General features: G+C 37.8%; 1 protein-coding gene across 4 annotated transcripts in view; it reads right to left on the bottom strand.

Moving 5' to 3' along the window:
- CNTN3 (contactin 3) overlaps window positions 1-23,652 on the bottom strand; it is a 330,225-nt gene that overhangs the window by 70,608 nt on the left and 235,965 nt on the right. For all 4 annotated transcript variants that reach the window (XM_073901774.1, XM_073901775.1, XM_073901776.1 and 1 more), the window contains exons 9-11: window positions 20,344-20,480; window positions 19,277-19,406; window positions 16,446-16,596 (exon numbers count right to left, since the gene is read on the bottom strand). In XM_073901774.1, the coding sequence (XP_073757875.1) occupies window positions 16,446-16,596; window positions 19,277-19,406; window positions 20,344-20,480 (418 nt within the window). The remainder of the gene's footprint in view (window positions 1-16,445; window positions 16,597-19,276; window positions 19,407-20,343; window positions 20,481-23,652) is intronic.

Below are 23,652 nucleotides of genomic sequence, written 5' to 3' on the forward strand. Positions count from 1 at the left end.
GACACTATTCTTTCCTGCTTGAGAGATAGACTCATAAGTAAAATCAATGAAAATCAAAATGTCAGTTCTATTACTTATACTATATAGAAAGCTGATTCAAAACTGCTTAAGTGAGCAGCATGGTTTTCTGGTATTTCATCCCTGAATTAGACAGACCTAAGCACCCTGGCTCAAGTGTACAACCCCAGGCCCTTCCTGTAAGGTAGGGCATGGTAAAAAGAACATCAAAATACATTCATTCTCTATAGGAAGGCAGATACCAAAGAGAAAGGAGGGGACCCCGATGCGGGGCTCCATCTCAGGACTCTGATCATGACCTGAGCCAAAATCAAGAGTCGGATGCTTAATCAACTGAGCCACCCAGGCACCCCTGGGAACCACACTTTGAGTAACAGTATTCTAAATTATGCCTATTGGATTCTCCCTCCTTCAACTTTAATTTGTGAAATAAAGACAAAAATGATGCTTAGTTCATTCATTCCAGCACTTTCTCTGAGAAGATGGTGCAATCCCTTCTGCCAGGATTTCTGGAGCCACTCAGTTTTCTGTCCATCCCTGAGTCAGTTTCTGCAACTTATCTAATAATTCTGGCTGATGTCCTTGAATTAGTCCTTAGCTACAGTTCCCAAATCCCTAAAGGATATGAGCAACCACAAATTGGTGTCATGTACATAGTATTTTTTCAATATATATTGTTATCTTAACCAATGTGAAGGGTTCAGAAACAATCTTCTATACAGGGAGGACAAGGTTTGATTACAAATCAAGAATGGCCCAAAAACATCTGCCTTGATATTGTGTTCTTGTATGAAAGGATGGTTCTGGTCCCATTATCCCAATTCCAACATCATCTTCTATTTTAGATATTCATCAATGTATAAGTGGCCATTTACTTCTGCAGTGTAACTAAACTTGCTGGGATACAGAGTTCTTTGAATATTTGAAAAGTATGAGAACTCTATGCAGAACAAATACACAGACATATAACACAATGACAACAAATGAGATACAATCCAAGTTGAATTATCTAAGGTTTTGTGGACATCAGATTGGCAACTCCTGCTAGCAACCCTACTCACCCAATGATAATAAGACTGTGCTCGAAAACTTTTTGTCTTGAATGCTTCAGTGCTAGCCTTTTTAGATGCACCTTATTAAGATTTTCCTTCATGATGACTGTGTACATTTGGTGACTAGCTCTTTAAAAATTATCTTGCACAAAAATAGAGTGGTAATGTAAATACTGAGAACAAACTGGTGGTTGCCAGAGGGGAGGGGTATGGAAGGAAGGGCAAAATGGGTGAAGGCGAGTGGGAGGTACAGGTTTCCAATTATGAAAGGTGTAAATCACAGGGGTGAAAGGCACGGCATAGGGCATATAGTAAATGGTATTGTTATAGCATTATATGGTGACAGATGGTAGCTACACTTGTGATGAGCGTAGGGTAACATAAAGACTTGTGGAATCACTATGTTGCACACCTGAAACTAATGTAACATTGTGTGTCAACTATCACCTCGCTTAAAAAAGAAAGAGTAGTTAATGTTGCACCCCTCAAGAATGTAGAGTCTTAGGCCACACATTCATTCATAATCTGGGGTGGGTTCCAAACTATTTTCTGAGAAAAATCTCAGTCCTAATAATCTGCACTTTCTTGTCCTTCCTCCAGGCAGAGGTGTGATCACTGTCTACTCACATAGGTTCTGGTGAACCACCACACCTTTAATCAGATGATATAAACCTTAATATTAGTTCAATTGACTCTTTATAAGCACTGACTCTTTATTTTCACAGTAGCCCTTCCTTGAGTACCCTACATTCTTGACAGCAAACATAACCCTGAAATAATTTCTATTTCAAGCTCACTAAATCATACATGTGAGAAATAATACACATGGAAAATTAGTTAGAAGAATGTGGTCTACCCCTTTCTCAAGAGCCTTAAGTCTTAATACTCAAAGTTATGCTTGGATTGCAAAGAATAAGAAAAAGAAATCTTTAATACTCATTGAGAAGTCATTGGGTTTTATTAAAGATTTTTTTAATCTAATCATTTGAGAGAGAGAGAGAGAGAATGAGTTGGGGGGAAGGTCACAGGGAGAGGGAAAAGCAGACTGCCAGCTGAGCAGGGAGCCCAATGCAGCGCTCCATTCAAGGACCCTGGGATCACGACCTGAGCCAAAGGCAGACGCTTAACCGAATGAGCCACCCAAGCGCCCCAAGAAGTCATTGTGTTTTATTTTAAGAATGTGGACTGTTAGTACTACATCACTCAATGTTTTCTTCATTAAAATCCATTGGATTTGGATATACACATTCGCATTTTTATTCCTAGGGAGAGCTGCATATCTCCTTGTCAAATGTTTTCATTTCACCTTATGGACATCAAGGATTGTGTAACTGGGCAGTATTTTTGTCTGCTTATTTTTAGCAAAAAGCTCTGAGCCAAAATCATGCAACTCAAATACATGAATGGATCCATTGGGTTATGTTTTGTAAACTTCCCTCAGATACTCATCCAACAACGATTTATTGAACATGTACTATGGATCATGCTCTAAAAGGCAGTAAGGATACCCTGGTAAGAATTTAGGCTGTCCTAATTTATATAACTTACATTCTGGGCAAGTGGAATGTTGGCATCTTTTTTTCCTCCACAATTTTTTCTCCCCAGTGTATACTTTGTGTGTATTTCAATAAATTGTCTCAAATTCTTTTAGGAATGAGACATGATACAAGTAAATGAAATAAACTAGGAGACATCAAGTTATTAAAATGAGGCTAGAGTAACAAAGAAATAATAAATAATAAATACAGTGGGGGTATCAATATTTTTAAGTACCTAGAAAAACATATAATTTGTATCAAATTTTAAAATACTACCATTTTCTCAATTAAGTAAATTAAATTAATAAATACTGTGGAAAATAAAGAGCCTAATAAGATCTTAAAGGTAAAGTTAAACACACCTCTTTATTCAGCATTTGAATGTAAAAGGTCAGGAAATAATTTTTTCCCAAACAAGATAGATTTTTGTATATTCAACCTCAATTTTAGATTTTTTTTCAGGACTACATACTCACAAAGGGTCGAACACTTTCATCTTCTTATAGAAACTGCTCTAGCAATGAAATCATTAAGACATGTATCATATGATCTCACTGATATGAGGAATTCTTAATCTCAGGAAACAAACTGAGGGTTGCTGGAGTGGTGGGGGGTGGGAGGGATGGGGTGGCTGGGTGATAGACATTGGGGAGGGTATGTGCTATGGTGAGCGCTGTGAATTGTGCAAGACTGTTGAATCACAGACCTGTACCTCTGAAACAAACCATACATTATATGTTAAAAAAAGAAGATAGTAGGAAGGGAAAAATGAAGGGGGAAAAATCGGAGGGGGAGATGAACCATGAGAGATGGTGGACTCTGAAAAACAAACTGAGGGTTCTAGAGGGGAGAGGGTGTGGGGGTATGGGTTAGCCTGGTGATGGGTATTAAAGAGGGCACGTATTGCATGGAGCACTGGGTGTTATACACAAACAATGAATCATGGAACACTACATCAAAAACTAATGATGTAATGTATGGTGATTAACATAACATAATAAAATAAAATAAAAAAGAATTTAAAAATATCACAAATAAGATCAGGAAGTGGAAAACAGGTCAAAGCGCAAAATCAATTGTTTTTGTTAGGCAGTAAGAAATTTAACTCAGTGTACCAACTCATTAGAACTTATATAACAGATCATAAATTATGAATAACACCTTCCAGCATCAAAATGTGGGAGGCAGCAACCATCACTACTGAAACACATGTTTATTCCTTTTTTTATGAAAGTGCAATGGTACCTCACCTAATCATCCATTCAACCATCCATCCATCCACCCAACTATCTACCCCTACTTCTGTTAGAGGTTCAGGGAGGGGAAGAATTAAAATAAGGAACTTTTTTATTTTTAATAGGAAGCTTCAAGTAGAAATTTATTTAAAAAGCCAATTTTTGTATTTTAAAGAAACTGTGTTGTAAATTAAATAAGAAAATTATAGGCGCCTGGATGGCTCAGTCAGTTAAGCACCTGACTGCTGATCTCAGCTTAGGTCTTCATCTCAGGGTTGTGAGTTCAAGCTCCACATTGGGCTCCATGCTGGGTGTGGAGCTGACTTAAAAAAAAAGCAAAGCAAAGAAAAAGTGATTATAGGTATTTTAAAGAAATGGAAACCGCTCAAAAAAGAATGATATTCACTTCAACAAGTATTTTTTGAGGACTTAAATTGCACTAAGTGTTTTGGAAAATAAGAGTAAGAACTAGCCCCTTCGAAGACTTACAATCTAATGGCTGAGGGGCATATACCTATAGGATATGTAAAACTAACCAATAAATGTGATCATTTGGTAGGAAATTTTTTATAACTATAAGGCACAAATTTATCCAACTCTACCTTCAAAATACATGGTATCTTTTTTTTCTCCATTTCACCCACTGTTACCCTAAATCAAGCCTCCAGTCACTCTTGTCCTGCCAACTACAAACTGCTCCCTAACCAGACTTGTGGTCCCTTCCTTTCTCTCTCTGACCCACTCTCCATCCTTCAGCTAGAGTTCTGTTTTAAACAGATCATGTCACATCCCTGCCTTAAGACCTCCAATGATTCTTATTCTATTTAAAATAAAATCCAACATTTCTATCATGGTCTTTAAGAATTCCATCTCTGAGACTTCGTATTTCATTTACTTGTTTATTTTTTTTTCCTGAGGCTTTATATTTTGTTTCTCTCCTGACCCACACATGATACTTTAGTGACACTGGTTTCCTCCTGATTCTCAAATCTGTCAATCTCATTCCCATCTCTGGGCCTTTGTTCTTATTGGGGTGTCTTCCTGGAAGGCAACTTCTCCCAATTCTTGACATGATCCATTGCTTCTTACCATTTAGTTTTCTGCCCCAAAGTTACTTCCTTAATGAGGCCTTTTTTTTAAAAATAAAACTCTATATAATTATATATATTTTTCTTTATGGCTAAAGAAATTATCTTTTTAATTTATATGTACTCTGCCTTTCCCTTTTGCAATTTCTATGAGGTCTTTTCAACTTATGTGCAATCTGCATTTCCCTTCTGCAAGTCCCACGAGGAAGGGACCAATGCCTTGTTCATGTGGTTTCCTCAGAGCCCAGGGTAATGCATGGCATGTGGGAGGTGTCCCAGATTGCACTTCCCAAAGGTGGCCAAAGTTAGATTTCCCATCCCACCTGCTCTCCTGGAATCCTGCTACTGTCTCATCAAGAGGTAGAGTCTAATTCCATTCCCTGTGAATCTGGTTAGCTTAGTGATTCCTTAATAACCAGTGTAATGCTAGAAAAGTGGAGTGTTGACTCACCTTCCATCTTGCTACCCTGAATATTCACTGGTGAACCCATTAGCTGCCTTGTAAGCATTTCAACTCCCTAGAGCCACCATGCTGTGAGGAAGCACAAACTAGCCCACATGGACAAACCAAATGGAAAGGCCTTGGCACTGCCAAAGAGAATGCAGGGCGTAGCCAGCTCCTGGCTGTTCTGGCTCTAGCTATTACCTAAGTCATGGGAGACAAGCTGAGCTAATACCTAGTCAAGCTTGGCAGAGCCTTTTCCCAATTTCTGACCCACAAAACTGAAATCTAATAAAGTGACTGCTTTTTTTTTTAAGATTTTATTTATTTATTCATAAGAGACAGAGGGAGAGAGAGAGAAGCAGAGGGAGAAGCAGGCTCCCAAGGAGCAGGGAGCCCGATGCGGGACTCGATCCCAGGACCCTGGGATCATGACCTGAGCCGAAAGCAGACGCTTAACTATCTGAGCCACCCAGGCGCCCTAAAGTGACTGTTTTTACACCATTGGCTTTCAGGGTGATTTGTTATGCAGCAATAGTTAATGGGAACAGTAGATGTTAAATAAATATTTGAGGAATAAATGAATGTTGAAATGAAGAAACATGTATGGAGCAGAGTCTGAGGCTACTGGGAAAGATAAGCAAAAGGCTCTTTGAGAACCCAGGTAAGATGGCCTTCTGCACAAATCGTTATAATACACTGTGTTAGATGATACCACTTGATAAAGAAACCACAAGGGTAAAGCAGAAGAAAGAGCAATTAATCTCGCACACTGGGCTTGGGGGAAGGCTTCCCACCATGAGTAACAATAAGCTGGACTTTGAGTGATGAATTTGGGTTTTCTAGGTTGAGAAGAAAAGATATTCCAGCCATGGAAATTACAAGAGCAAAAAACGCAGGATGAAATGAGAATTCTGTCTCTTTCTCCTTTCTCTTAAAATTTAATCAAAATGCAACGGTATGCCCCCCTGTCCTGTCCTCTAACTTGATAGTGTTAAAAGAGTCAATATTCTTACTCTGAGAGAAAGCATCTGATTTTTCCTATCTCAAATATATTAGCAGGAAAAAAAAAATCTGTGATGATAATACAGATTTCTACAATAGCTTTAATATATTTTTCCTCCCGGCGGGGAGTCTGCTTGTCCCTTTCCTTGCTCTGCCCCTCCCCCCACTCGTCTTTTCTCTCTCCCTCTCTTTCTCTCAAATAAAGAAAATCTTAAAAAAAGCCATTTTATTTAATAACATTTAGATAAAATTTATTTATTTAAGGTTTAAATAATGAAAAACTCAGTTGAGAGTTGTAAAAAACACAAGTCTTTACTCACATTTCTTTTTAACCCAGTGTCATTACTCCTAAAGTACCTGAGCAACATGATGAAAACAGTTAATATTAAAAGCAACATGAACAGCAACGGGTGCTTTTTCCTGAGAGCATTATCTAGAAGCCACGATAGAAGATGCTTCACACACACACTATCTTATTTTTATCTTTGCAACTTGAGTCCCCTGAGATAAAGAAATGTGAGAGAAATGGAGCAGGGACAGAGGTGGACATCATTTTTCCAAAGGAAATCTCGTCCTTTCTTTGCTTGTCAGGGAAGGTCAGTATTTTTGTCCAACCTTTGCTAAGAGTATGTGCCAAGCAAATGCCACCTAACCGACTGGTTAACTCTGCAATAAGGCCCCATTTCACAAATAAGGAAACAAGACTCAGAGCTTAACTAACGTGCCTAGCTCCACCTACATGGTAAGTGAAAGAGCCAAGATTTAACCCGCACCTTTCTGATTCTGATGCTTTGCTCTCTCCACGTGTTAAAATTAAGTCAAGGAGGAAATCAAACCTACACTTTGGTTCATCCGACACAGTGAATAATGTGCACAGTACTTAGTATGCTGCATGCCAATTATGCATAAATGATTCATGTCAATAATCATACAAATACATACTCAGAAACTTAGATGTCTGTGGTTAATGGGAGAAGCTCCATAGGCATGTTCTGGTGGTTGAAGGGTGGGGGATGGCAGAGAGGAAGTGATTAGCATGGCTTCTCAAGAGCCCTATCCCAACCCAAAAGTCTGGATTGCACTGATTCTTCTCTTGATTAACTTCACTGTTAAATACTAGCTTAATCTTCTCATAGGATATGGGATGTAAGGGGCAAATGTACTCTTTTCTCTTTTCTTTACAGCTGGAAGCATGAGAGAAATGGAGGTGTGGGTTACGGAACCCAGACAGGGAAGGGGGCTGTGCTCTACTCTCTGAGACTGTTGTATACTTACTCAGGTATCTCAATTTCCCCTTTAATAAAAATGATCTTCCGATATTCACCTCCTTTGAAAGAGAGAGATGGTGCTTTACCCGGAAAATAACTCAGGTCAGGCCTTCTCATTGTCCTTATCATATATGAACTTTAGCACAGACACAATTGGAATAAATACCCAGTTCCACCTCTGTCTATGCCATCCACCATTTTGTTCAGATGGTGTTTTCTCTACTCTTTTGCTCTGTTAGATTTTATAGATCTTTCAAAACATAGCTCTAGGGTTGCTTCCTTTGAGATCCCTCTCCTTCTATGGAGCTGCTTTCCCAGTTCCCAAAGCTGAGACAGCATCTCTTTTCTGTACTTCTTACCAGCTTCTGTACACCTCTATTATAGACAAGGTGGCAGTGTCCAGTTTCCTCAGACCAGTACAGTTTATATGTGTTGTCTTGTAGGTAACTGCTAGCAGTGCCCACTTTCTCTTTCAAAATGTCTCAGTTTATAGAATTAATTATATGGTTCCCTTGACCATATAGTTTATCCCAGTGTAACTGATGGCTAACTTTTCCAAACTCTGAATAGACTATGAGTGTGCTCTTTAAGTGCTCTTGCTGTTTTTATTCATCTGTGCATTCCCAGTGCTGTGGACAGCCCCCACCACTGAATAAAGACAAATTACTGAACTACATAAATACCTTCCCTATAGACAGGGAGCAGGGACGTTGATCTCTATTCAATAATATCTAAGTCCTGAAAGGGGCAACAACACACAAATTAAATAAAATTCTCCTTTGATCTTCTAAGTTCACCAGTTCAAGATTAGTTTGGAGCTAAAGGTACAGGGGTGAAGAATTACCTGAGATCTTAGCTGTTTGCCCAAGGGTAGATTAACTGAAACTTTGCACTGAGCTTCTACATCTCTCAGGTAGTTGTGAGGTCACAGCTGTTTAGACAGGTAGACTGGGAATGAAAAGGAGGATAACAGAATCCAGCTCCTTGGGTGAAAGGGGGCAACAGAAGGCAGAGAAGGAAGCAGCATTTTGAACAGTGTGAAACAAACAAAAAACAAAACAAAACAAACAAACAAAAAACCAGACTCTACTGTGATAAGAGAGAGAGGAGCCAAGAAATGTGGGGGAATGCGGAAGGGACGGAGACAGAACTTTGGCAAAGGAATCCTTGTTCTTCATCTAAGAGCTTGAGACAAGAGAAGGGCCATCTAACAGATTCGCTGGTAGTAACAGAGCTCCTGGACACATCTTTACAGAGCAAGACTGTGGTGACTAGGAGTATCAAGTGGTGGAAATGCCAAGTGGTTCTTGCTCTGACAAAATTATTCTGGTTCCTGGCAAAAGTTTCGATTCTGTTTCTCAGTGCTGTCGTGGAACTGCTCAGTGTTTCACGGGAGCCAAAGTGACCTGTTGGGAGCATTTCTTGAGCCTTTCAATTTCTTTATGAAGCTACTCATGAATTCAGGATGAGGTGAATGTAAGAGTGCATGTAAATTTTTGCTTAAGAAATTAAAGTATATTTTATATATAGTGTAATTCACCCTTTTTGGTTTGCAGTTCTGTGAGTTTTAATAAGTCAATGTGGTCATGTAGCCACTGTTACGATCAAGATCTAGAACAACTCCCTCACCCCTAAAAGTTCCCCCATATCCCTAAACAGTCAACCCCTCCACCCACTCTAGCAACAATGACTGCTGTTTTCTGTCCCGAAGGCTGTGCTTTTTCAGCAGTCATACAAATGGATTTATACAGAATATAACTCTCACTCCATTTTAAAAGCCAGTTTCTAGCTATATGTAAGAAGCATGTTAAGAATTGGTTAATATATTTCAAAAGCATTGTGTGGATTATGGCTATTAATATTTGGAAAAAAAATCTTTACTATTTCTTTCTTTAAAAAGCATTTGAATTTCTATAATATTAAATGCTGCCTAGAACAGTTGAAACAATTTTAATGTGTTTAATTAGAAGTAATGGGCCATTCTTTGACTCTCTTTCAAATTGAGGCTATTGCAATAAAATATTTACTATTATAAGTAATAGCATTCAACTGAAAGCCCCATTTTTAAAAATAATTGGTTAATGCATTGTAAGTACCACTAAGCGATAGAGAAAAGCTAAACATTCTTTAAAATATGCCAATTGGCTATTTCTTCTTGAATACCATGCCTGCTTGCATTCTCTAGAGTCTTTTCCAATTTTGCTTTGCTTAAAGGAGAAAAAACATCCTATTTCAATTTCAGTCTTTTTTGAAAATACGTGGATTATAAGCAAATGAATGAATGAATAAAAGAACACTAAAACACTGGCAGCTGGTGTACTACCACTGAACACTCAAAGGGGCAGGGCGTTTCTGTTTATTCAGAAAACCTGTTTCTTGCCTGGGGGAAGAAAGCACAATAACTTTTCTCAGTAGTGGATGATACAAATACGAAACAAAACAAAACAAAAAAGCAAACAACAACTTTGTTCAGTACTGATGCTAGTAATTTCAAAGATCAGAATATTTGCATACCAGGTGACTTAATATTGACCTTTATTTAGGGGCGCCTGAGTGGCTCAGTCCTTATGCGTCTGCCTTCGGCTCAGGTCATGATCCCAGGGGCCTGGGATCGAGCCCCGCGACGGGCTCCCCGCTCCGTGGGAAGCCTGCTTCTCCCTCTCCCACTCCCCCTGCTTGTGTTCCCTCTCTTGCTGTGTCTCTCTCTGTTAAATAAATAAAAAAATCTTAAAAAAAAAATTGACCTTTATTTAGTAAATTGACTACTTACAAATTATGACTGTAAGCCATTTATCTAAGACTATAAAAACAGGCTTCCTCTATCCCACAACTTAAGCTTCCATCAGCTTCAGGGATAAGGTGTTGACCCTCTACCATTTAATGCTCCGTACCTTCTAAGACAATTTTATTCAGTGCCATGGTTTCAGCTACCATGTCATGCTCAGAACAACTAAATGTCTATCTGTTGCTCAAGACTTTCTCCTGAGTTCCAGATTCATTTAGTCAACCCTTATATGCTCATATATCTAGTTGGGTTTTCAACAAACACTTCAAACACCAACAATCCCCAACAGCACTTACATATGTGCTTACTCCTGTTTTTTCTGTAATGTTGTTTGTCTCACTGAATAGGTCTACCATGCTCCCTGATGTCTAAGCTGGAAATTTAGAATTCATCCTTGACTCTTACCTTTTCTTCAAATCATTAATCTAATCAACTCCTAGGTCCTGTGGACTTTCCCTTCTCTAATTCCTCAATATTTCTCTCCCTTCTCATTGCCATTTCTTTAGTTCAGGCTATCATACTCTCTTGTTCAGATTGGTGAATTTTTACTAATTGAGGTTCTTGCCTCAAGTCTTTCTGCCACTCCAACCCATGTTCCCCATTGCCACCATTGTATTTTTTTTAAAGAACATAATCAAAATTAAATTTGATCTTCTAATTCTGCTGCTTTGATTTTACTCTGTTGCTTCTGAGCACCTGGAATAAGGCCCAAGCTTCTTGACTTGGCTTACATGTGATTCCCAGTAAGATTCCTGCTCACCTCTACAGCCCCACTCTGTCTGTATCCGCCTTCACAAGGCACTTTACACTTGAAGTAAACTGAAGCTACTCAAGTTCCTAAGCCACCCTTTGCCCTGTGCCTTTACACATGCTCTGGTGCCTGAAGCATTCTTCTTCAGTAAACTCTAGTCATCTTTCAAGTCTTGCTGTACATATTACATTCTCCAGAAAGCCTGCTCAGATCCCGCATTTGTAGATGGGGCCTTCTTTGGTAATCACTGAACATACTGTAGTTTCCCAGTTGAGTTTTATTGTAACTGCTCTGTGTTGCTTGTCTATATACCCTGAAAAGTACAAACAAGAGGATGAATTTGTCTGATAAAAATTAAATATCTGGTGCCTAGCACAGGGTAGGTACTCAAAATATTTTCCAGTGAATGAATGAGCACTTGATTTTGAGACCTCAGGAATCACTATTTGTATTATAAGCTCTTATAATCTATTCAGAACAGCTTTTCTAAGACCTCTGCTGGGAAGTCATTCCTTTATTACCTTAGCTTGAAATGCTCTCTCGACCTCAAAGCAATAACACTGATTTCTTCTAAATGATTCTGTAATTTAGGTGTCTCACTGACTTAGATCCCCATTACTATCACTGACGCATTAATTACAAAGCTGTTATTGTGCTGATATAAAAACTTACAAACCAGGTTGATTATAATTGTTCAAATGCACTGTGTGATTTACATAGTAGACATATTTATTAGTTTATACAATTTTTAGGACACCTTTAATCCTTAGAATTTTTTTCCTAATTTGACTTTAGTTTTTTCCCTGATTTAGGCTTTACATAATAAAGTATATGTATGTATTGGCTTAATCAAGTTTATTTGCCATCAGCATTCCCTACACTAGGGTGGAGAAAGCTTTCCTACTTACAAGTTTCTCATTCACTGACGAACCCAAGTTCATATAAAAAACAAACTTAAAAAGCCAGTGTATTTAAAATCGTGCCATAAATACCCTATAAAAATTTTGTCTTCTATTTTCAAATGTGTCAATAAATTCATTTGTCCCCCAAATGAGATTTGAATCTGCATGTTTTAATTTGGAACAGCCAATGACTGAACAACCACAATAAATCTGTCATTTAAGGTGCTTCCCCAATTTGGCTTAAGACTGTAGACCAAGTCAAGAGGGACAGACATGGGGCTTTCGCAGCCAAGTGATGGCTGAGGCCGACTCTGATTTCACATGAACTTGGAGAAGATTCAAAAGTACAATTTGTTCAATAATTGCTTCTAGCAGCCTTTTCCCTAAGCATCAAGGCTCTGGCTCATCAGTGCTTTTGCTGTCCAAATAGATAAAAGCAAAATCCAAACCCCCAGACTTGGTGCTATGTACTGAATGTTTGAGACTCCCCAAAATTCATATGTTAAACCCTAATCCCCAGTGTGATGGCATTAGGAGGTAGGGCCATTGGGAGGTGATTAGGTCATGAGCCGAGGTTGGGGGGGGTGCTCATGAATGGGATTAGTGCCTTTATGAGACCGCTGAGAGCTCTCTTGCTCTCTGTCTGCCATGTGAGGATATAAGAAGATTGCCACCTGAAACCCAAAAGAAGTCCCTTATCAGAATTTGACCAATCTGGCACCCTGATCTCAGACTACCATGCCCAGAGTGTGGGAAATAAATTTAATAAACCATTTGGTTTATGGTACTGTGCTATAAAAGCTCAGACTAAGATACTTGGGAGGGACTGCAACACTATGGACCCTCTTCTTAAACATGTTTCCTCTTTTTAACCCTATTTTTATACGTCAAAGTTTCCTTATTCATAGAAGAGATGTTGAAAATATTTAAAATGAAATGGAGGTCAGTAGTCCTCAAATGGACAGAAGTAACATTTATGAACATGATACATGCTAGAGTAAACCATCTTCCTTTTTCTACTTAAAACATAATCCCAATTAAAAAGAAATCATCCCAATTTCTCACTGGATACATACGTGCCCACCAAAATAAAAACAACAAAAAACCCATATTCCTCAGCCTCCCTTGCATTTAAGTTTGGCCTAGGAATTAATTTCTGCCCTGTAAGGCATCAAAGAAATTATTGTATGGAACTTCTGGAAAGTTCCTAAAAAGGGAAAGAATTTTCTGATTTCTATCTTCCTCCTTCCTGTTACTGGGAGATGACACAGAGAAGCTGAAGCCCAGGGAGCCATCTTGATTCAGGATATGAAGAGAGTGGAGCAGCAAGATAAAAGGGGTCTGGGTCCCTGATAACTGTGGGTTCCAGGTAGTCCTAACTGCCTACCTTTAGAGAGCGTAGATCAGCTAATGAGCCACCCAACTAAAAAGCAAAAAGCTTCTGTCTTTCTCAGTCACTGTTACTTTCAACATTTTATTTGTAATATATCTTTATTCTTACTCATCGGTATATCTGCAAATTTCAGACATTATGCTAAATGCTCACTGTCTAGCAACTATGTAAGGTAGGAATTATGATCTCTTTTATGAGTGGGGAAAGTCAGATTCAAATGTGTTACATAATGGACCTAATGGCACCAAGGTAGTAAGTGGTCAAGTCAGAAATCCCAGATCAGATTCTGGAATTTATACTCCTTTCTCCTGCATTACCCCGTTACTCTATAATGTGGGAGTAAATCCCTCCTTGCATCCCTGTAGCTAAAACTCTTAAATCTTCTTATCCACTTTCAAAATTAAGATTAAAAACCTCTGCCTCCTATAGGCACTACTGTGAGGACAAGTGGGTTTATTCCTGTGTAAAGCACTGAAGTCCTTGGGATTTAACCACTATTTGATTTATGCACACAGTTAAAACTATTTAAAACTTTTTTGAACACAAAAAGCCGTTATATAAGAAGACTTCACTTCCAATACAGCCACAATTAACTAATTTGTGCCACAAGCCTACACTTGTTTCAACTGGTTTACAAAATTAAACCCCAAATCACTAATTAACTTCCTGTTCCAGAAATCTATTCTGTGAGGCTCAGTTCACAACTTTGCCCTGTCATCCTGCTGTGGCTGCCTTTTAATGGAAATGTCTCCCATTAAATACTGGAGGAACTGCAAACTGTGTAGTCATACCAACTCACAAAAATACCTTGGTGCCTAAGTAATATACAAGCAGTTCAACTTGGCTGTCTGCAATAAGACTTTGTAATTTTGAAAAAGTAAATCCACACTTCTTGGCCTATGGTTTTATTGTTTGTTTTCCCTCATCTCCAAAAAGAGTAATTTGGACTCCGTGACTGCAAAGGCTAAAAAGACCACCTCTAAAATTCTGGGCTCCCTATAGAAAATGTGGCATTGAAAATGCTTCGTGGTTATGTCTAGAGTCAAACAGACAGGGATTAAAATCCTGGCTATGTGACTTTAGGCAAATTATATAATCTAAGTTTGTTTTCCTCATTAGTAAAATGGATATCATAATATGATCTATAATACATCAGAGTTCCAAAGATGTTTAAAAGAGATAATGAGTGTAGAGTTGTATATCAATTTCCTCTTGCTTCTATAATAAATTACTGTTAAGTTTAGTAATTTGGCCTACAATAACACAAATTTATTATTATATAAGTTCTGGAAGTCAGAAGTCCAGTACGGGTATCACTGGACCAAAATCAAGGTATTGTCTGGGCTATGTTCCTTGGGAAGGCTCAGAATTAGTAAATGCTCCTTGAGGTTGTTGGTAGAATTCAGTTCATTGTGGCTATGGGACTAAGGTCCCTCTTTCTTTACTGGCTGTCAACTGAGGGCTGTTCCCATCTTAGAGAGTCGTCCAAAATCCTTTGCTCATGGCTCCCTTCCACCATCTTCAAAGCCAGAAATACCAACTGAAGTCCCACTGAAGTCTGAAATCTCTCCTGTCTCATCCTTGATTATCATACATCTCTGACAAACACTTCTGCCTTCCTCTTCCCCTTATAACTGTTCAGGTGATTACTGTCAACTTACCCAGATAATCCAGGATAATCTCCCTATTTTGAAGTCATCTGCTTAGGAACTTCAATTCCGTCTTCAACTTTAATTACTTTTTGTCATGTATGTCACATAATCATAGGTTTACGGGTTAAGGACGTGGACATCTTTGGGGTCAATAATCTATTTATTGTAAGCTCTGAGCATAATACCTGGCATATAGTTAAATCCTCAATAAATAATAATATCTAATCTAATACTCACCTTTACTCACTGCCAGGTAATGACCTAAGTGCTGTATAGATATTTATGTAGTTCATCTAGCTAACAATCCCCATAAATACTAACAACATCATCCACAGGGCGCCTGGGTGGTGCAGTCGGTTAAGCCGCTAGCTCTTGATTTCTGGTCCGGTAGTAATCTCAGGGTCCTGGCATGGAGCCCTGCGTTGGGCTCCATGCTGAGCAGGGAGTCTGCTTGAGGATTCTCTCTCCCTCTCCTGCTGCCCCTCCCCCCCATTTGTGCTTGCTCTCTCTCTCTCTCTCTATCTCTCTTTAGAATAAATAATCTTTTTAAAATAAGAAAATGAGACATGGAAATAAAGATTTTCATTGAGCAAGTAAAAGGCAGAACAAATTGAACCCAGGCAGTCTGGCTCTACAAGCGGTACCTTTAAGCTAACTCATTCTTCCTCCTCATTTTAAATGTTATAACAATCAGGAAACCAAGAAAGCCTTTGCTTAAACTAATACCAGGAATGCTAAATTATTTCAATATAAGGCAATAGCAATATTAGTATTTATTTGGCATGTGTTCTCATTATATCTTCTCTTCTTTGTCCTAGGATATGGGCTCACCTGGGTCCAGGACTGACATTTCTTTATCATTCTACTTTGAGTCTTAACAGGTGACTGGGGAGGAAAATCCTTGCTAAAATAAGGTAGTCTGTATGGGAAGAATCTAACTGATATACCTAACTCTTTTTAGATTTCAAAAATTGGGGTGCAATCTGCCTTCAGCTCGGGTCATGATCTCAGGATCCTGGGATCGAGCCCTACATTGGGCTCCCTGCTCAGTGGGGAGTCTGCTTCTCCCTCTCCCTCTACCCCTCTCTCCACTCATGCTCTCTCTCTGTCTCTCTCAAATAAATAAATAAGATCTTAAAAAAATAGATTTCAAAAGTTGCTTACTATCTTCACAAGAGTATTATAGAACCAAAAATACTACTGTCTTCCTTTTTCAACACCTCATATTCTACTCATTTCATATTGAAAACCTACTTTGACATCACCATGGAAAGCAAGAAGAAAGCAAATCACCATTATTTTGGACAACAAAATACCTTTCATTCTCCTGGATGATCATATCTCCTTTCTTCCATGAACAGAGTGGTTTGGGGGAGGCTCTAGGTTTACAATCCAAGCTGACCATGCTGCCCACCTGCACCTGAATCAACTTTTTCATTGGAGTCTTTGAAAAATCTGGAGCAGAAGCTGAAAGGCAAGAAAGAAGAGAGAATGAGAATGTATTATTTATTAAATAAATAATTACTTATTAAGTAAATTAGAATTTAATATTTTAAAATTCCTGTAGGTTCCAAGGTTGACTTTATAACCACTTGTTAAGTTTCCCAGCACACAGATATCAGTACTTGATTCAACGGACCACTCACAGGATTTCAGTGCTCAAAAACTAATTCCTACTATTGTGTTTTCTAGGAAGTTCTAAATCTTGGGGCGATTATTTTATATAGGAATTTTTAAAGCTTATTGTGAAGTTTTAAAATAGCTCAATCGTGAGCTTATTAAAATGAAAAACATTTATCATAGACTGTTCTTGAAAGTTAGTTCCATGCAGACAACAATAGAGTCAGTCTCTCCTGTGATCTCCGAGACTAAGCACGTGGCACAGTGTCTGGCACTCAGTAGGTACTCAGTAAATGTTTTTAGAATGAAGGCTGAATACTGAATTATTATTCTCTTGCATAAAAATTATCAAGATCTCTTATAAAATTTTCACATGGTTAGGTTTAACTTCTTAGATGGAGAAATATATAATATGAATTATTATATTAATGTTACAGTTATGACATTAAACACAATAATATGTAGAGAACCTTATATCTGCTAATAATGCACGCAATGCTGATCCTGAAACACCTTAACATTCAAGATACATAATAATGTATCATTTGAATGAAAAGATACTTTAATCAGAAAGTCACTCTTCCTTTTATTGCAAATGTGGAAAATGTTAACCAAACAGTGCATTTCTCCTAACGTCTAATGCTCCATTTTATGGAAAATTCCAGTGAACACAATTTATTTATTTTTTTGATAAGTGGAGATCATATAGAGAATTATATTATGTGGTTATATATAAGATGGTGGATAAAGAAGATATGTTACCCAGAGGTTGCTGGCCTTAAAACGTAAGATCTTAAAAGAATACCTTTGACTAAAAAAAACCCCTTTGTATTTGAATGAATCATAATATATTTTTTAAACTTTTTAAAAATGATTTTATTTATTTACTTGAGAGGGAGAGAGAGCACAAACAGGGGGAGCAGCTGAGGGAAAAGCAGGTTCCCCACTGAGCAAGGAGCCCGATGCAGGGCTCCATCCCAGGACCCTGGGATCATGACCTGAGCCAAAGGCAGACGCTTAACTGACTGAGCCACCCAGGCACCGTGAATTATATAGATTTTAATATATATTTTTCCCATACGAAAGCCTCATACAACATGTTGTGTAGGAAATCATCCACTTTACCATGAATGAACTACCACTCATAAGGCTAATTTAATACAAGAATACAGCAATGCTTCAACTTAAGACTATGTACAAATTCCACTCTCTTTTTGTTATAATACCCCACCTCTCTGTCATGGATAAAAGCAGCCAGATTTTCAGTTGATGACCCGCCCTTCCCAGACTTTAGGCCTCCTAGTGCAGATGGTATTTTTCTAACCTCCAGGCATCAGGGATGAGAGACCTCCCATTAGACCAGCGTTTCTCAGTGTGGCACCTGACATTTGGGGCTGCATAATTATTTGCTGTGAGAGGCTGTCTTGTGCACTGTAGGATATTTACATTGTAGGATTATTTGTGGGTAGCCTTTCTGGCCTCTACCCACATGATGCCAGTAACACACACTGGCTCCTTTCTTCTCCTATCTGTCCCCAATATTGTGACAACCAAACATGTCTCCCAACATTTCCAAATATTTCTTGGGGGCAAAATCATCCCTGACTGAGGACCGCTGAGTTAGATCCATCAGGGCCTTCCAACCTTTGGGTCATATGGATTGGACCAGTCATGGGTAGGTGACCCAAATCAGCTACACAGGGCCAATGACATGCAAGATGGTGATTATTCTATTAGAGTAATTCAGAAAGCTGTGCTTCTTCCATTAGATTGACTATGGTCATAGAAACTGAATGTGTTGGGGAACACCATGTAGGTTCTGATGATGGTGATGATGCTTGAGCCCTGGATCATGTTCTGCTCAGATCCAAATCTGTACTTTAATTGCATGGAGCAATAAATTTTGTTTCTTCTTTTTCTCTTATGTATGTCGTACTATGCTATGCTCTGACAATTTTGGTTCCTTTTCAGGCATTTGCCACTTTCAAAGTGTTTTTCTGGATAATCGCTCTAAACACGATATAACATTTTCTATCTTTTCATATACTTAAAGTGCAAGAAGAAGAAAACAATTCATAACTTCAAATTGTTGAGCCTTGTTCATTAAAACTTCAGTATGCCCAATGTTGGATGCTTCGAGCAGGGTCACTAAAAACAAAAGCAACTCCTTGCGGATCAGTAAAGTACTATTTTGAATTCTGTTTACTTTTCTGGCCCAGCAACAGAAAACACCAAATTCACTTAGTCTCTTAAAAGGCATTGCTTAGTTTGTAATATCAGAGTTGGATAAGGATGTTTTAAGTCAACACCGTTTCATTACTGTTGCTCTCTACTTCAACCTCTGAGGTTTATTCTGGCCACAATTGCTGCTTTTCCTTAGAAATCATTAAAAAACATTCCCTGATGAAAAACCCTGAATGATATTATTACAATACTGTAGAAAATATAGGAATATAATAGGGGAAGTACACATTTCTGGTTCTAGAGGATTTAAGAAAAAAATATGACAAGAGAAGCTTAGTCTTACCTACAACCTTAAGTTCGGCACTGGAATAGACGAGACCATGTTTGTTTTCTGCGATGCACTGGAACATGCCAGAATCAGTCACGTTTAGGTTCGATATTGTAAGGGCACCATTTTCTATCTGTATTCTCTCCTAGGTGATAACAAAAATCTCTTGCATATAAATGTATATATCATTTTAAAAGAAAAATGAAAACCACTATTCTTTCAATCATACACAAACCTCCTTCATTTTCTTCAGAGTATTAGGCAATCTGACCTGAAATGGTAACATTTCCTTATTTGAAAATCTGTGACGATTTAACATAACAGCCACACATTAGAAATACTAATAAACACCCTTCAGTCCAAATGTCTAACAGTAAAATAAATAACAAAGCAAGAGGTAAAATACTGTTGGCATTTCATTTTTCCTTATGGTTAAAGTTGCAGACTTTAAAAAACGTATCATGTTTCCATCCCATCAACTGGAAAGCTTTTCACCATTTTTGTAGTCATGCAAATTAAAGACATTATAAATTCTGTGCATTAGAAAAGGTTCTGGAAAATACATTTTTTAAGGGTTTTTAGGTAGTATGACAGGTTATATATAGAAATTTGAAAGAACCTAATTGACTTAGTACATAATTTTTTAAAAGAGCAAAAATAACATGGCTTAAGAAAGAAAGTGATTGAGAAAATAAGTACTCATGTAAGAAGGTACCCATGTAACAATGCATTTAGTCTCCAGAGGTCATACCAAGTTGTCAAACAGGGAAAAAGAAATTATATTCCACATTTGATTAAAGTCAGGTCTTCTCTAATTTCAAAAGCAAATAATAATAATAATAATAATAATAAAATCAGTTTTAGACTAAATTCACAAAATCATCTCATGAAATTCATTTGTTGAAAATATTTCCTTCTTGGCAGACTGGGTACTTGATTTTATATTTTTCCTCCTTTTACCACTTTTTAGGTTCAAATGAATGTGTGCAAACTCAATAGTTGACTTTGGCACTAGGTACGAGGAGGGCATTTATTCAACACAAAACGAAGGGAGGAAGGATTAACCAGGCTCATTACCTTACCTCAAGCACAAGGGCTTCTCCGTTTTTCAACCATCGGTAGGAGGGTTTGGGCTTACCACTTGCCCGGCATTCCCAAAAAAGACTGTCCTCCACTGCTATTTCTACATCTTTTATGAGCTGAACCCAATGAGGCTTTGCTGCAAGGAAAAAAAAAAATCAAACCACCCAGCAGATAAAAAATAAATACTTTCTACAAATAGATATAAACACTGTGAGCAATGGATTAATATGAGCATAGTGGCTAAAATTATATTTAATACCCTATTTACTAAGTGGATATGGGAAACATTTCTAGATTTGAGGGTGGATGTTGCAATCTGTCACTTCCTAAGCCAAACTCATTATGCCTTCTCCGTTTTCAAAATTCTGGGCACTGTATTATGTTTTTTTGTTTGCTTGTTTGTTTGTTTTTAAAGAAGGAGAGAGCGGGGATGGGAGGAACAGAGGGAGAGGGAGAAAGAGAGAGAATCTGAGAATCTTAAGCAGGCTCCGTACCCAGCACAGAGCCTGACGCCGGGCTTGGTCTCATGACTCTGAGATCATGACCTGAGCCGAAATCAAAAGTCAGAGGCTTAAATGACTGAGCCACCCAGGCGCCCCAGCACTGTATTATATAATTCAGATGTGTATTAGTAGCTGGTAATATGCAGGTACCCAAAAGAGACTCCTTTCCAAGTGCATTTGTGAGTCATAAGGTCACAATTGATGACAACTTACTACATGAATGACAGCAGCTACTAGTCTTAATTATGCACTAAAAATTAACATCCGTAGAAGGGAAACTTCTACAGCCGAGGAAAAAAAAACATTTCCCTCAAGTTAGAAATAACTTTCAATTAAATACAAACCAATGAGCATCTTATGAACCTCCGTGTGAATTAAAATGAAGGCAGAGAAAGACGGATAAATTGGTTCAATTTGAATCATGATTTTTTATGAAAAAGAAGTAGCTCATGCACCGTTAAATTATGTATGCAAATCAGTGGCATCAAGTGGATTTATCATTTTCTCTTACATTTTAGAAGATATTTGGAAAATTCTTTTTACACATGAAAGCAACATACCACTTAACAACTAACGCCACTCTATATACACAGTATATTCAGCCAAGTCTCAGCTTGCATTTTAGATCCAAAACTGGGAGGTGAGATGTCTTACTGGTTTCACATTGCATTATGCATGTGATGTCTACTGTGGGATTTACATTTGCATCCTCCATATGGAGAAACAGTTTATCTATTTCTATTTAATTGCAACCATGGGAAGATTTGTCTTTCCATTCCTATCTCATAAAATTGCTTTTTTTTTAATAAAGGAAACTGAAATGAAAATACAGCTATTTAGCTTTCAGAGAAAATCTACTGGTCTAAATTTTACCTTAGTATAATTACTATTATTTTTTATTTAAATGATGTGCCCAGTCTGAAGTGTAGTTCAGTCCAAAATCACTTCACTCTACTTATATTAAAGCACATTTTCTTCTTTCATGAAATATCAGCCTTCATGGAATAAGACTGCAAAGAGACTCATACATGAGGCCTTGACTAAGACTCAAGTTTCTAGCAAAAAATTCCACTGGCTTCTTAATACTACTGTTCTTCTTCTCCAAATGGGAGGAAAATTTGCTGGACTGAAGCCAATCCTGAGATTACAACTGCCATGTTAACTGTGATTTCCCCCTTATTCTATCATATGAGATCCAAATACTTTATCAGACTATTTCTTACACGAAATATTAGAACAGATAACCAGAGAACTGCATGGCACTGATGGAATATACTAGTCTTAAGCCAGAAATGTAGAGTAACTTTCATGAGACACCTGATCTCATTAATTTCTGATTTATTTCTTGGGTATATATCATATCACCTACCTAATGGAATAAAACAGTAGTCAGTATAGTGGATGATGTTGGTTGTCTGTTGTGCATCCATTTCCTTCTTTCTTTATTTGTAAAATAACACCCATTTCTCTTTGAACTATCCTTTCTTCCATCACCTCACACTGTCCATAAAATTTAGGGAAACCTGACGATATTCCCTGTTCCAAACAGAGGCTCTTAAGTTGTTTAAGCCAATTCTCCTTGCTAGTGACTGGTTTTGGAACAAACTTGTGGGCAATGAGATTTGAGAAGGGAATTGCAAGATGTTTTGGAGACAGGAAGAATGAACAAGGACTCATGTTCTAGTCGCTGTAGGCAGCCATTTTGTGAGTCTACCAGAGACCACCATGCAGAGAAAGGGAAAAGACAGATAAGGGCAGAACCAAAATCACAGAGAAACTGAGCAGGGGCCTGATTATAAGGTCCTTGAACACCAACTTAGCTTTGAATTTCTCGTCCTATGAGGCATACAGTTGTTTATTATTTAGGCAGGGTTGCTGTTCCACAGAGCTAAAACATTCCTGCTGAAACATTCAGACAGTTGAAATATCTTGTGTTTTCTTGTAATGGTCACTTCTTACCCTGGGTCAAGTAATGGTTTCTCGGAGAGACTCCTTTAGAGCTTTCTCCTATGAGAAAAAGGCATTTGCTTTGGGTGTTTTTAGAGCTTAACAGTCACATGGCTTAAGTGCCCCCCAACCCACCTCTTTATTATCCCACCAGCATGTAGACCTTGACACCTGGGGAACCTCACCTTGGTGCTATGTATTCTAATGCAATCATGTAACGAGAGAGTTAAAAAACACAGAATGACTCATGATATTAAACCCAACCTCCATTTTGTTCCTGACAGATCCTAAAATCTTACAATAGTTGAACAGGTGTCAATCTAATCGTAACTAATACAAATTTTTTGAGGCAGGTCATAAAAAGCCCTATAATTTTAATATTTGTCTTTGCAAATGTTTTCCTCCCTAAAACATTTATGTATGCAAACTGTTTCCATTTCCACTTTCTAAAATAAATAGAATGCAATGCGATTTGCCTTTCACAAAAGTGGTCAATTCCCACTCATTTTACAGTGTTTCTAACAATTAAACTGAAAGTTTAACCGAGCATATATCTTTAACTATATTACAGTACATTTTGTAAAATCATGTAATTATACTTTCTAAATCATGCTTTCTTCAAAAAACCTCATTTTTTTAATAAAGGTGATTTGAAAACAAATTTTGAAAAGAAAATTTAATTTTTCTATGCCAATAGACTATAAAGGTAGCATTATTATCCTTCCCTTACCTAAACTGAACAGTACATCAAATCTAGTTCATAAAACAATAAAACATAAAAACACCAATCTAGTTCATAAAATCAAATAAATGTGATTATAAATTAAAGGAAGCAAACACAGCAGAGTTACATTACTG

Source organism: Callorhinus ursinus, unplaced genomic scaffold (genome assembly GCF_003265705.2).
Source record: "Callorhinus ursinus isolate GAN/ISIS: 27379988/994484 unplaced genomic scaffold, GSC_fseal_2.0 scaffold15, whole genome shotgun sequence".
In the NCBI taxonomy this organism is placed as follows: domain Eukaryota; kingdom Metazoa; phylum Chordata; class Mammalia; order Carnivora; family Otariidae; genus Callorhinus; species Callorhinus ursinus.